We start from the raw sequence: 15,802 nt of genomic DNA, 5'->3' as shown, positions 1-15,802 counted from the left end.
AACAATATTGTTTGGAAAGTGAAGGAAAAAATTCTTACTACTTCTGTGATATATTTGTTCTACTAATAGAAAGTTTACATGTTTACTTTGTTAAAAAACTGTTACATGTATTTTTCAATTAAAAGAAGTTTTTTTTTCTTTTCTAATAAGCAACAAACATTTTATAAAATAATTTCTCTTATTTAATGCCTTAGGGACACAAGTTGAAAAATTCTTGAGGTCTATGACTTAAGCATTCCGATAATTGTAATTTTGAGATGTATAATTGATGGGGAGGAGGTTGAGAGGATCCAGAGGCGAGTGACTAAGATGATAGCAGGTCTATGGAATGAACCATATGAGAACAGGTTGAAGATTTGTGGGTTGCAGAAACTAGTTGATAGGCGAAAAAGGGGAGATATGATTGAGACATTCAAATTGCTAAAAGGATTCTATAGGATTAATTCAGATGATATTTTTGAGATCAGGACTGGTGGTGGGAGAACTAGGGGACACCCATGGAAGCTGGGCAAGAGCGTGGTTAGCAGGGGTGTTAGAGCTGGGTTCTTTACTTTTAGAGTGGTAAATGAGTGGAATAAGCTGCCAGAGTCTGTTGTGGGTGCTATGACAGTGAGCGAGTTCAAGGCAAGGTATGATAGATACTGTGAGAATGTTGAACAGCTGTGTGAACATGATGTTTAGGGCCTCCCTCGATGAGTCTAAGGACTCCTGGAGTAGCCCATGGTAATAATAATAATAATAATAATAATAATAATCCAAATATCCATTATCCTCATGTGTAAATTTTCACAATTATAAGTCATGACAATGGTACCTAACTGCACTGCATAAGAATTCACAAGATACATAAATCATACTATCCCTTCATCAAACTTTCAGCTGACAACATAAAATAGCAATATTATCAGCCTTTCACTAGAAGAAAGATCATGTACATAGTAATTTTATTATTATGATGATTCAGAACGTAGAGTCATAAGACTCATAGTTTGGAGGCACATCCTAGAAAATACAATCTATCATACCACTCCTTGAGCTCATTCACTGTGGATGCTCTCACCACCCTATCAAGCAATGCATTTCACAGTTCAATCATCCTTCATGCAAAGAAATCACTCCCCACAAAAATTGCTACATTTTTCTAGAAAAGCTAAAAGTATCAGAAATAATGGCAAAGAAACTGTTGCATTGATTGAATTTTCACCCAAAAATTTTTGGAAGTGATGACATCCTGACAGGAACAGAAATGGAAGATATGATATTTTATGTGACTATAGAAAATGCAAATAAAAAGGGGATGTGGAGTACTGTTGATAAAAAAAAAAAAAAAAAAAGAGTTATGCCCATGCAAGGGAGAATTAGTGACAGTAGTTTTTTGAGGCACTATGGGGGTGAGTTTGAGATGGATAGAATGAAATACTTAGTTGAATGTTGCTACAGACTTAGTAATGAGGAGAGCCATAACTGAGCACTAATACTGTATGAAAAGAACTCCATTTACTGGGTTTCCAGAAGAGCAGCAGTACACAAGCCAAACATCACAATGACAACAAAGCGACTCATCTGGCCTGGTGCAAAGAGCATGTGAATGGACAATTGACCAGTGGAAAACAGTACTCTGGAGCAATGAATCAAGGTTCACCTGTTTCCAGTCTGATGGCAAGGTGTAGGAGGTGGAGGAAGCCTGGCAAACATTTGTTACCACAGTGTGTTGTACTCACAGTAAAGTTTGGGTGGTGGAGGAGTAATGGTGTTGGGTTGCATTCATGCATTCCATGAAGGCAGTTGAGTACCTTGATATTCTGGATAATTAGGTGCTGCCTACACTGTGGAGTTTTTATGGAATGGACCCATGTTACTATCAAGATGACAATGCCTTATGCCACAAAGCTGCAGCTGTTGTGGCATGGGGAAAGAGATGGGTGTTAAATGACTGTCCTGGCCTACCCAGAGTCCTGATGTCAACTCCAACAAACACATGTGAGATGAACTGAAGCAGCGACTGAGGTCCAGAGCAGCACGTCCTCGTCACTGAACTCAGTGCTGCTTTGATGGAGGAATGGAGAAAATTCCACCTGATATCTGCCACACATTGGTGGAAAGCTTCCTTCAAAGGGTGCAGGAGGTGATCAAAAAGGTGGACACACCCGATATTAGGGTTCACCTGCTGGTATCAGTTGTAAATTGCTAAAGTGTCTGGACAATTATTGGTAGATAGTGTACAGGTATACCTCGATTAATGCGGTTAATTAATCCCTCAATGTCACCAATCAAATCTAATAATCAATGGTAAAAAGTACAATTCGTCCCTGATCGATTACTGTACTAATAGTTTGTTTTATATGATACTCTTTTAGGAAAGATAAAAAATGAATGCAAAGTAAATGTTTAATAAATACTTGTACCTACATTAGTTACTGCAATTTTTTTTAATCAAAAAACGTTATAAAGAGTTGTTTGAACAGTTTTAGTTTTTTTCTTATCGGCATAAATTCTATGATAACAAGCAAAATGACTCTCCAGACCTCGGCAAACAAGCATTCTTCGATTAACATCTGGATCCATACCCATTACTTGCTGTTTAAGCGATTCTAAACTGCGAAATATTCCATCCAGTTTTTTGACTGTTATTTCCTTTGGAACCTCATCTTCACGTTCCATTTGTTCGTTGTCCTCATATGTGCGTTGTTCGATTTCAAGAAGATCATTGTCACTGAAATCTTTTGAATTTGAATCCAATAATTCTTTAACATCTTCTGCATCAACACCATCAAAACCGAGGTCTTCACCAATTGCAACGATTTCTTTGACCACGTTGTTCACAGGATTTTGAAAACAACCTTAAGTCATTAGTGCATTCTGGCAGAAGGTTTTTCCAACAGCTTTCATGCAACTAGAGACACTTGCTCCCACGAGTCACGAATGTTCTCAATTGCGTGTTTAATGTTAAATTTTTTTTAAAATTCGTGGAGCGTAATCGCATTTTCTCCCATTGTTATTTCTACTGCCTTTGAGAATGTCTTTTTAAGAAACTAGGTTTTGAAAGTTGCAATGACGCCCATGTCCATGGGTTGTAGCAATGATGTCGTATTTGGTGGAAAAAATAAAACTTTCACATTCTCACACAGATCATTAAGAGAATTTGGATGACCATGAGACTAGCAGCCTCGTGGTGTGAGCATGATTTTATGTGGTAAATTTAAAGGCACATTAATCAAAACTCTTGCCGCGTATATCAAGGGATTGCCGCGATTAATTTCACCGCCATAATCAAATCCGCGTTAAGCAAAACTGCGTTAAGCAAGGGACCTGTATATATATTTTAATGTAAATCCCACCCACAAGAGGTTGCAAACTTGTTATTCATTAATACAGTGGGTGGGCTACAGGTTAGATAATCTACAAACCTTATCAAATATTAAACTTTTTCAAACTATTTAAAGTCTCTAGTAATTAAGGTGGAATCCAATAAATAAATTTTTTCACATAGCCATTAAATTCATCTACCACGTAAAGACATTCACCACTTAAAACATCTATGTCTGTAGTGGGATTTGAACTTGGAAACCTAACAGTGCAGAGTAGAAGCACATCTACTCAGCAAACTAGGCAAGCAATTGATAAACTAATAACATCAAACAAAAAAAAAAACACTGATATTAAAGTAATTCAATTATTCTTAACATAGTAATATTTAAAGATTATTAGAAACTTTATTTGTAAGGGACATGTAAGATACAGTTGGCTCTCATTATAACAAATGTGCAGGGATCACAGGAAGAGTTTGTTATAATAGGTAGTTTGCTACAGTGAATTTTCTTTAGATTAGTACTGTTCCTATGAGTCTTAGGAGGATTTTCAATAGTTTGTTATAATGAGTGACAATTTTTTTTTAAGGTTATATGGCAGTCAGCATTCATAGTGAAGAATTTATGGAGACAAAAACACTTGGAGTAATTACTTCGGCATAATTACATAAACTCACATGAGTGAGTTTTTTTTTAGAGAATCAGCTGTTTATCTGTAAAGATATAGAATGGACTAGGTCAATATTTTGGATCACAAATGCATGTTAAATATGATAACAAATACAAGAAGCCATTCTACTACACACACATACAGGCTTCAAAAATATGTTCACCCACTTGCATGTGGCAAGTAGCTACAGAATGGACAAAATAGAATATTTTTTATTTAATAGAAAATAACTGTCTAAACATAATCTTTTTTTTTTAAATTTAAGAAAACGCAGATGCAGCACCATTGATCATTTTATGGAGCTCCTATTGATTTATTGGGATATATCATTAAAAAAAAATGGGAAGGAGAAGAGAGATCCTGAGTGAGTATATTTTTCACTCAGATCAGGCAAGTAGGATTTTGCATAACCAACATTTCTGGTACTGCACTGAGTAACTGTTCTTTTATTTACCCCATTCAGTAAACTGCCTTGGAGTGGCATAGTAATATTTAATTATTTACCTGACACACGCACACAGAAAAATAATAAGTCTAGAGTGCACCATTCTTCTTAGACTCCAAAATGTAACATAACATTTAGATACTTAAGAATCTATTAGCAATTATTGATATTTTATGGATACTTCATTTAATGATAACAAGAGTATTATTATGGGCAAATTCCTTTTTCTTTTAATTCTTTTAAATGGAAAAATAAGAAAGAGAAGCAACTAGCCCATCTCTGTTTAGCTGTATATTTAGTCATTAAACCAATGTATCTCACTCTCACTAGAATTATTAGATCAAAACAAATGACATCATTCTCATCAACAAATAGGTAACGAAACAAATTAGAGCGGCAAGTGTTTCATTTAAAAAGATGAACACATTCCTTCCGAGCAGAGCCATAACTGGTATTTTTGTGCCGAGGATAGAATGCTAATGGAAATATTTCTTATATCAGTCCTTCCTTCCAATTCCAGAATATTCCTTAGTTTTTAACTTTGATTGCTTTTTCAAAATCAATACATTAATAAACATTATACATAAAATATTTACTTTGTAGTTTTCAACCCTGTATGTTGAATCTCTGACTTAGTAGAACCAGAGTAAGTGCCCTGACTGTTCTGCTCTGATTATGAGATGGGCTTTATAATTCACTGAAGTGAACTATAAAGTTTATTTAATTCACAAAGTATTTATGGCTAGGATACTGAAAACTTTATGAGAAACTGGCTTTAGGCAGAAAATCCTAGGAACTTAGTTAAGGACAGAAAGAGAACAGAGGTGGATAAATTAGAGACAACAAAGATGCTGCAAAATGTTAATATAAATATAGTTGTGGAATGAGATGAAATATAAAAATGAGAAGTTTTATTTTTATTTTTTAATAACAATTTCATTCAGGAAAAGGGCAGAATTTACAGAATAGTATAGTACTATGGGTAAACCATGGACTGAGCAGAAATAAGTAAATTACTAATACTGTATATTGTAATTTCATGGAACTACAGTAGTTGTAGTGAGTCTATTCCACAGAAAAAAGGATTCCCTCCAAAGGTAGAGAAGATGAAGAGTAACTAGTACAGTGAAGTTGAGATTAATCTGAAAACTGAGGACTGACTGAATGCTACATTGGTTTTTTCAACATGTTTTGAGGAGAGTGATAGAATTGCAGATAAAACTATGTCAGATGAACAATGCTCAGATATCTATAGAAGAGACTGAGAATAGAACATATGGAGCAGATACTCTGTATCTGCTCCATATGTTCTATGTATCTGAGTAAATGGAGCAGATACAGAGTATCTGCTCCATAAACCCTCCCCTTAAAAAAAACCATGTTGTCCCTCCATAAAGTTTCTACACACGGATGGTACTAAAATCATAACTAATTCTTCAAATGTATTAAATAGTTACAGTTTTCTATATCTGTTTTGGCATCCTTATGTGGTGGAACTATCTTTCTCTCTTTTTTTCTCACCCCAGAGTTAAGACAAACTTCTGAGTCAAAAATATTGTCAGTTTCTTCATATATTATTCTCTGCAAATCCCAAAGCCATATCCTAGTATGGGATACAGAGTATCTGCTCCATATGTTCAAGAGGATGAAGTAAGATATTAAAATGAGGAGTCATTTATTAGTATGATTGCTCTCTGATAAATGTACTGTAAAAATTTCAAGGATGTTTGAGAGACTTTTTCAGACATGAGCACAGCACTTAAGGGGAGGGTCCAGGCTAAGTAATGTGTTCACATTTTATAACAAAGTGATAACTGAATTGGATAAGAGAAATGAGAATACTGTAATACTGTCTTTGCCAAACCATTTGATAAAATATTGCTTGGCACATTACAGGCAATGGAGTGGATGGGAATTGATAATAGCTGTAGTATAGTATAGACAGAGGTTTGTCTATAAAAGTGTTATATTAAAGAATAATGTATGAAATAGAGTAAAAAAAAAAGAAGATAAGTGGGATGCTGCTGTTTAATCTGTATTAATAATATTATATTAATTATATCTCCTCTTTCAATATTGAAATGTGGAAGAAACTATATGTTCCTCTTTCACATCTTATGCAAAAATGTGAGGGGGGGGGATAAATGGCTCTAATTAGTATTTTTTTAGAAGGGATTGAACAGTTAGGTATTATGATCCAGATGACAATGGAAACCAGCTAAATGGTGAGAAGTGTGAGGTTTTGCATTTTGGATAGGAAATTATAGTTTGACATTTCTTGTCACAAGAAATTTTGTGAAGGAACAATAGTGAAGGAACTGAAGTTCAGGAAGAACAAACTGCAAAAATGTCAAAAATATAAAATTTTTCAGTGACGTTAAGAGGGACACTGACAAGCATGAATTAGGATGTTGGTAGAGCCTTCATCTAACTAAAAAAAGGACCACCATATACAGATCTAGCCAGTTTTAAAGATACAGACACACTGAAGAGGATGCAGAGGAAAGTAACTAAGATGATATTAAGACCAAGAAATGCTGACTATTAGGATAGATTGAGAAATGTGGGTTATGAAGTTTAACATACAAAAGAGAAGGAATATGAAAGATATATAAGTTAGTAATGGAATATCAATGGATAGTTCTGAAGGAAGATTTCTCAACAGGATGATGGATAATATACCATTAATTTGAATAGGAATGTGGTCAATAGGTAGGTATTAGAGTTCTTACAATAGCCAGTAATGAGCAGACTGCACTGATGATTAAACAGACAAAACAAATATGATATGATTTTCAAAATGAATCTAAAAATATTTTTTTATGTCCATCAGTTGAACTGAATTACATATCTTTAAAAAGTCTTTAGCGAATAATTAAGAAGTTGCATCAACTTTTCAAATTCAGAATAGTAGGGACACTAATCTGAATTGAAGAGTTGCAACTACTAATTATGTGAATTTCTAAGGGTTTAATAGTTTAGTGCTGCTGAAGTGGAATTATGTAATTTCACTTAAGCAATACTAAGATAATTAAGGCACTGTTAAAATAAGAAATTTTTTCTCCATAGTAAAAATATGTTTTTATGTGGCCAAAAAAAATTATCCAGACTGATGTGTAGTCAAATTTGTTACAGTGAACCTGCAGATCCAAAAGAAATAATTTATTAGTTAAAGTTTGCTACTATAGTTATTCTCTATTAAAAATAACATTATGCTAAGGAGCTTTGGGAAGGACTTTTCATAGTAGTTGTGGTAGCCAGTTTTTGCATAAGGTTTAGAAGCATGTTATAAAAATGTCCCAACATGCAAACAACAAATGTCTGCATGTTGGAACTTTTTTTTGATTTTGATAATTTGTTATAATAAGTAATTTTGCCATACCCCATGTTATCTAGCGGATGTATTACTGAAGTTATATATGATCACTTACATTTCCGTTACTGTATATATTAATGCATGCCATTTTGGCTACTAAGAATACAGTATCTCAACCAGAAAAAATGCTGATGACTAATAATACTATTGGTACTGGTACATTACATCTAATGATAGCAGAGTACAATTCTAGCAATACATTTATAGAAACTTTCACTCAATAATGGAATGTCCAGTCAAGTAAACAAGGCAATTAATGTATGCAATCCTTCTCCTCCCACAAATACAATACATATATGATATGGAAATCACAGTTATCATAATAAAATTATATATTTCATTATAATTAATAAAACTCTTTTCTATATTAAAAAAAATAGTTTCTGCATATTAAGTAATAACTGTACTCAACAGTGAGTAACTTCTAAGTTCAGTTTTGTCTTTAGTCTACTATCATTTCATTTCTTCAAGTGTTTCATCAACTGCATCAAATATTTTTCCTGGGTTCATTAAATGTTTTGGATCTAAAGCTTTTTTAATTTGTCTCATTACAAAAATGCCTTGTGGTCCATATTCCTTCTGTAATAATATCTTTTTGCCTAAGCCAATGCCATGCTCTCCACTACAAGTACCTCCAAGGTCTAATGCTCGTCTGGGTGCATATGCAAGAGAAGAGAAACAAAATATTTTAATTTAATTGAAATGCAAAATTAAAATAATTTAAATTTAAATTTAAATTAATTTTCATGCTGAAATGCAACATCAACACAAACTCTAAAATTCAAAGAATCTGAAATAAAAATCACATCATGGTGCTGATGTGCAAAACAATGGCAGACGATTTTAACCTGCATGATTATGTTCACTGTAGCATGTGCGAAATGTATGGCCTTTGCAGAATGAAAGTTTTTGGAGGGAGAATGTAACTGGGGGAATGTGTTTATTGAAAGTGTTTTGTGAGCGAATGTCATAAGTGTGAAGAGAGTGAGAAGAGCGATAGCAGAAAGTTGAAATATGAAATGCATGATAATACAATTGGCATAGTTGGTGTTGCAAATAGTATGAGTGGCTATACGAACGATGTAGCAAAAAATGAAGAGAATGACCAGATAATAATGGAAAAGATAACGCACTTATGTGAAGTTCTTCACAGAACAAAACGAAAGATTGAGTGGTTGGAGAAAGACCTAGTAAGTGATATGACACAAAAGCGAAAGAAAGGGGAGAGAAAGCACAGCATGAAAGAGCAAAAGTATGAAAATAAGGATCAGATGTATGGCGATTCATTGATACAAGAAGTCCTAGAGAAGAGTGTGATGAAATCATGTTTTCCTTGAGCTCAGATAAAAGATGTCAGTGATGCTGTAAGGATGAAGAGAGTTAAGGTGAAAGAGATGTATATTTTGGCTAGCACAAATGATTTAGCAGGTATAACTGTGGTATGTGAGAAGACATGAAAGAGTTGCTAGTACATACAAAAAAAAAAAGAGTGAGAAAGTAAAAGTTGTGAGTCTGCTGCCACAGTATGATAGGGGCAAGCTGAAATAGAGAGCTGTGATCACAAATGAAGTACGCAGATTGTAAAGGAGGAATGGTATGGAATTTGTGGAGTGAGTTTGATGGAAGGAAGGATTTATATAAGGTGGATGGCTCACATCTAAATAGATTTAATGTCAGGAGTCTTGAGAAAGTTTTCAGTGAGAGTTCTGAAATACAAAGTCAGGGAAACTAGAATGCTTGGGGGGGAGGGAATGTGGGTGAGCATGGATCCAGATAACCTAGAGATTAGTAAGTGGGGAGAGTGATCACATGATGCAAAACGTAACACTCCAGGTTAACTTTAGTCAGCTAAGTAACAGAAGGTGTAAGGGAGGCTGTGGGATGAAGAGAGTATTGCAGTTTATGTATACTAGAACAATTTGAAATAAGGTTGAGGAGTTTTTGGCACTGGTTAGTACAACTTGGCTAAAAGTTATAGGCATTAGTGAGATGTGGTTGTCCAAGGATGATATAGTCGTAGGAACAGAATGCAAGAGATGTAGTGTCTTTAGTGAGGACAGAAGGAACAGGATGGGGGGGGGGGTTGCTAATTTTGTCCTAGACCTCTTTGGTATTTGTAATCTGGTGACACACATTTGCCTGTTGATCTGGGGCATCTTCTGCAGATACTCAACCCTTTGTTCTGAGGTTTCTTTAGCCACTGTAGATACTGAATTCCACTATGGTTTGGGGAAAGGCAGAAACTGAGTTGATATGATGTTTCAGGTGCTACAGTTGTAGCAGTTTATATTATACACTCTGTAATATGATTTGCTTCTTCATTAATAGGAGAACAGATGAGTGTTGCAGAATCAATTCTGCTATGGATGAGAAAATATTCCAGTCAACTTTATCTATTTTTCATCATGACATCTGTGATGAAATATATAATTTACCCATGAAAAAGAGTGGATATCAAGGAAAATTATCACTCCCATAGACTTTATCTTCTGTTTCCCATTAAAAGAGTGAAAAAAAAAAGGGTGATAAACAAATTGTTAGGTCAATAGCAGTGAATGTTCAGGTAAGTATATGAAAAGTTACTTCCAGTGTTTAGGACAGAAAAGTTATTGTCAAGCATGCCCCACACCTCTTTCTCTGATGTTAGTTTATCCCACTGTGGTGAATTAAATCCCCATTAAGAGAATAAGAGCGGCAACTGTAACATGAAGTCATCAAGGTCATTCTTGAAAATATCTGCACTGAGTAGTAGTAGATGGCTGCAGCACACTGTAATAAGAGATCCTACCGAGAGGCAAATGGCAACTGCCAATATGTCAGTATTAAGTGGAACTTGTTGGAAAGGGGTGCAGTTATCCATACCCTTTCCAACAAGTTCTACTTAATGATCAGGTCCATTTTCTAACCTGTCCTTGAGGATGATAAAGGTATACCAGTAGGAACCAAGTACATCCCTTGCAGACAGAAGCACACTGGCATATGTTTCCACAAGAGGACTTTGATATCTATCTTTCTGAATTGGCAAAAATTCCAGTGTAGGAAGTTGGGTTATTAGTTATGTTTGGTAGCCCATCTGGCTTCCAGTTTTGTGATGATTTGCTTTTATCACTCTTGAATGTTTCCTTTTTTGGGGGAACTATGGATATCCAATATTCCATAAAGACTAGAATTTGATGGCATATGACATCTAGGATATTTTTCTGAGGAGAAAGAGATGGACACTGGCCATCCATAATTTCAAAAAACTAGAAGCAAGCCAGATGAATCAACTAAATGTGAATAACTTCCTACATTACTGACTAGCGGAGTTTAATATAGAGGAATCAATTTTTTTTCTCTCATTCATTCTATTGAGACTGACCTATATCATTAAGGAATGACATAGTTGTGAGAAGGTGGGAATAGTCATGCATTTTAATATTCCATTAGACACTTTTTTTTAAATACTGTTACCTTCTTAGAATAAGAGGTTTTGTTTCCACATGATTGTTGTTGTAGTATTTTCAGCTTTGCCTTTTGATCTGGTATCTTGATCTTTTGAATCTAACCTTCTTTTCATCCTTCCACCTTTGGCATACTTGGATGTTCTACTTTGCAATTAGAAAATTTGGATGCTTTTGTACTTAGTTTATATTCCCGTGCTCTTTACAGCCACATTAAGCACAAATAACATATCCATAGCAGGCAATCTGAGCTTGACTGTATTTCTAACATTTAAAGTAGCACAAAGTGTCTGGAATATAGAGCTTAATAGGATAATTGAGATATCCTGCTTTCCGTAGTGTTGGAGGTTTTGGGGTATTAAATATAAAGATGCTATTCCTGGTTGGTACCAGGATACTATCCCTATGAATGACAATTCTTCTTATGGTTGTCCCTTACTGATCTCTTAATTCAAAGCAAATTGCCTCATCAGGAATATTAAGAAAGTCCCACTCTGATATCATTCCTCAGAAAAGTTCAGAGTTTTGTAGGGATTACTGTCACTGATATTCCCCAGAATGATGTTGAAGAAAGGAGTTGTTTCCAAGAGAATGTTTTGATGAGAATTTCTCCTGAACAGAGTTTTTTCCCAAATGTTGAAGATGCTACCAACTTTTCTAAACCGTTCTGGATAAGGAAGGATGACATTTTCCTAACTGTGCATTCACCTAAGGCCATTTCATAAACTTGAGAATAAAAGACTCAAGTTTATTGGTGCCCTCAACAACCTCCCAATAAACCTGAGTGTGCCTGGATAAACAAGGGCATGACAAACTTGACTTTTGTTTAAAATGGAACACTGGGCTACCCTAGATGGCATATTAGAACCACAGCAGGTCTTGGGCCCTGTAACAGCACTAACTTTTGCAGGCAAGCCAACTGGTCATGTGATCCTGACTGGATCATTCAGGACTGCCTCTCTTGCTGAAGCAGGAGCCAAAGTATAAGACTACCAGGATCCCCCCATTCTTAATATCCATAAGTTGCAACTGAACAGCAAACATGCAACAGAGTGTTGAATTCCCAATGACCATGGTCTGGAAATAGGAAAGTAAAAAAAAATAAAAAAAAAAAAGACTCAGGAGAAGCAGAGCAAAGAATATGAGAAGTGAATAGTAACAGATTAAAAATGAAAAGTGCCAGTACCATTGCTAGAAATACCCCTCAACCATGAACAAATGCTCATCATATGGAAGGGTGATGGAAATGAAGTTAGATAACAGATTGATTTGATGGATAAACTGGTTATCTGATAGGTACCTGAAAGTTGCATCTAGGCCATTTAACTTATATGTCAATGATATTTGCATATGGCAAAAAGATGGACAGAGTATGGAGTAGTGTGATGTTGATGTCATGCCCTTTAAGAGAATCTGGAGTATAGTTTGATGTTGCAAACTGTAAATGTTTACAGTTAGAAGGGAAAAAAAATGGGTGCTCTTCCACTGACAGATTTGTAGTGTAGCAGTTGGAAGGGATACAAGACCAACATTAATAGTGATTAAGGAAGTGAAATTTTGGGAAGACAATAACAAAACTATGAGGACAACACAACAGATAAGGATATTGGGAAGTAAAAATAATAAATTTATTGGTCAACCATATCTGCTTTACCTTGGATGGATATCATGATGTGTTTTTTTACATAATGAGGAAACTCTGGGAGAGTTTAAAGTATAGCAACTATGATAATCTCAAAACTCTGAAATGTTAGCTGAAAGACAATTAAAGAAGAAGAAACATCAGGAGAGATAGTTAATAAGAAAAAAAAGAGATATGATAGAAATGTAAGATTTTTACCAGATTACTATGGAGAAGATTATTTATTGAGTGGAAAGGAATGGAGAGAACAAGATAGGTTAAGAACACGGGGCTAGAAACATGGGTATAAGAAATGTATAATTTCGCTAGAGTACTGGCTGAGTAGAATACATTAATATTATTATTATTATTTGAGACCTTCAGGGAGTCAAGGACTCATAGAGGGAGGCTATAAATCACCCAAACCAGTTGTCATACCTTTCCTTAAATTCAGTCACACTAGATGCACTCACTAACCCTAAAGGCAAACTATTCTACTCACTCACTGCTCTGTGGAAGAAAAATCTAGCTCTTACCTCTTTCTTGACTGTGAACAAAATTAACTTCCATGGATGCCACAGCGTTCTCTCCCTACCTTCCGTATAATGAAAAATTTCATCAGACGATATCCTATAACACCCATTCAAAAGTTTATAGACCTCCATCATATCACCCCTCTTTCTCCTGTTAACCACAGTCTGTAATCCACATACTTGCTTCCTCATAATCTGAATATAATCTTTGTAACTCTTCTTTGCACCCTTTCCACAGCTTCTTTATTCCCTTGGAATCCAGGAGACCAAATTTGTGCACAATAATCCAGGTGTGATCTTATCAAAGCCTTATAAAGAGACAAAATGACTTCCTTATCCTTAGATGTCAAGGTTCGCTTCAGCATTGCAATTGTCCTCTGAGTTGTACTTGCAACTTTTGCTATGCATCCTTTGAACTTCCAATTCCTGTACACCAACACACCAAGATTCCTTGTCTCCTCAGTTTCTTGTAGCATAACCCCACTAATATAATATACCACTGGAAATCTCATCACGCCAAAGTGCATAACTTTACACTAACTAACATTAAACCAATAGCCATTTTTGTTTGCCCAAATTCCCAGCCTATTCAAATCATTTTGTAAGTGCTGAATATCAGTAGCATCCCTGATTGCCCTATCTATCTTTGCATCATCAGCAAACAATTGCACATCTGATGTTAGACCCTACCCAATATTATTAATGTATAGATTGATCAATAATGGCCCAAGGACTGAACCCTGAATTACACCACTGGTAACCTTAAATTTGGCAGATTCACATTCACCATATATAATTTTTTGATATCTGTCTGTCAACCATCCACTGATCTAAGTGAAGAGTTTATATTCCAGTCCCATATTCTCCAATTTATGCAACAGCCTTTTGTGTGGTATTCTATCAAATGCCTTAGAAAAATCCAACATTATCACAGTGTATTCACTCACTTTATCCAATTGGGTCATAACATTGTTATAAAATATGAGCAAATTGTAAAACATGACCTTCCTTTAGTAAAGTCATGCTGCTCCTTGCAGAGTACAGCTTGTTTGTCTACCCATCTCTGTATGTGAGTTCTTACCATCTTCTCTAAAATCTCCATTACCACACCAGAGATACTAATAGGTCGGCAGTTAGACACATCAGTTTTTGCTCCACTCTTGTTATAATGGAACTATCATACATTCCTTCCATTCTTGTGGTTTCATTCCTGAGCTGAGACTCAAGTTATACAAACATATGAAAGGCCAAGTCAATTCAGCTGAACATTCCTTTAGCAAAAGGGTTGATACTCCATCTGTCCTTATTGACAAATTCTTATCCAGGTTATTCAAAAGCTCTTCAACCTCATTTTCATGAACTTCTAACCTCTTCATCCAATGTAATAGTAGCACTATGCACAATATTACATACACCTGATTGATATATCTTAGCAAAGTGAGCACTCATTAACTGAATAATCTTCCAACACTCGAGTACCATCTGCATTCAATAAAGTTATTCTTCCACATTCATTCTTTCTTCTGCTTGCAGCATAATGATAAAATTCTTCTGGATTGCCTTTAAACTTGTGGCCAATTTCTTTTCATACTCCGATTTAGCTTTCCACACAATACTCTTACTTTTCTGGCCTGAGCTTTATATATTTCATAACTCCTCTCACTCTTATTCTCACAATATTCTTTCCTCATCATCTTCTTCTTGTGGATCTCTTGTTTAATAAGGTTGCATGTCTATTTCACTCCAACCAATTTATTCTTCAACCACTAGGGATACATTCAGATACAGCCTCATTTAAGCACTTTTTCAAAGATTCCCATGCATTGTTGAAATTTTTCCCATTCAGTAACTGATATCATGGGACCAAAGATAGTAATCTCCAAAGTTGATCATAATTTCCAGCTTTGTAGTTCAACATGCAACCTGTTCTAATTGGAGCATCAATACAATTAGGTACTTCCCAAGAAAGCACAGCATGATCACTGTCACCAACTGGTGGTAAAATAGAGACCCCCTTCTGATGCTATGAGCAAATCCAACACTCTTTGACCTCAAGTTCCTTCTTTCATATGCTGCTTGAGAAAGTTGTCTCACAACAAATCAATAAATTCCTCTTCTTTCTTATCATGAGATTTTGGTACCCAATTTAGCCATTTGGGTACCAAAGGTGTGATCATTATGGGTGACTGATTGGGTCCGAACCCAATCAGTCACCCATAATGATCACACCTTTGGTACCCAAATGGCTAAATTGGCGATGCATTTCTTTGTCCCCTGCAACTGAGCTGCCAGGTCTGTAGCAACACTCCACCATATATTTCGTTTTGTTAGCCTCCATGCCAGATAGACTCAGACTCACTGCTACAAGGGACATTGTTACCACCATTGTTTTCTTGCATTTCTACC

At 35.4% G+C, this 15,802-nt stretch overlaps 1 protein-coding gene across 4 annotated transcripts in view; it reads right to left on the bottom strand.

The window, feature by feature from the left end:
• Nucleotides 1-2,490: 2,490 nt before the first annotated feature.
• LOC150110292 (D-lactate dehydrogenase, mitochondrial-like) overlaps nucleotides 2,491-15,802 on the bottom strand; it is a 238,681-nt gene continuing 225,369 nt past the window's right edge. For 2 of the 4 annotated variants that reach the window (XM_090398790.1, XM_090398773.1), the window contains exon 12: nucleotides 7,571-8,451. In XM_090398790.1, coding sequence (XP_090254916.1) covers nucleotides 8,253-8,451 — 199 coding nt within the window. In that variant the 3' untranslated portion in view covers nucleotides 7,571-8,252. Of the gene's footprint in view, nucleotides 4,022-7,570; nucleotides 8,452-15,802 lie in introns of those variants that run through there. The other 2 variants (XM_090398781.1, XM_090398799.1) reach the window with 2 other exon arrangements.

Source organism: Typopeltis vanoorti, chromosome 1 (assembly GCF_054136105.1).
Source record: "Typopeltis vanoorti isolate ZY-2024b chromosome 1, IOZ_Tvanoo_1.0, whole genome shotgun sequence".
Classification (NCBI taxonomy): Eukaryota; Metazoa; Arthropoda; class Arachnida; order Uropygi; family Thelyphonidae; genus Typopeltis; species Typopeltis vanoorti.
This window is presented reverse-complemented; position numbering and strand designations above follow the sequence as displayed.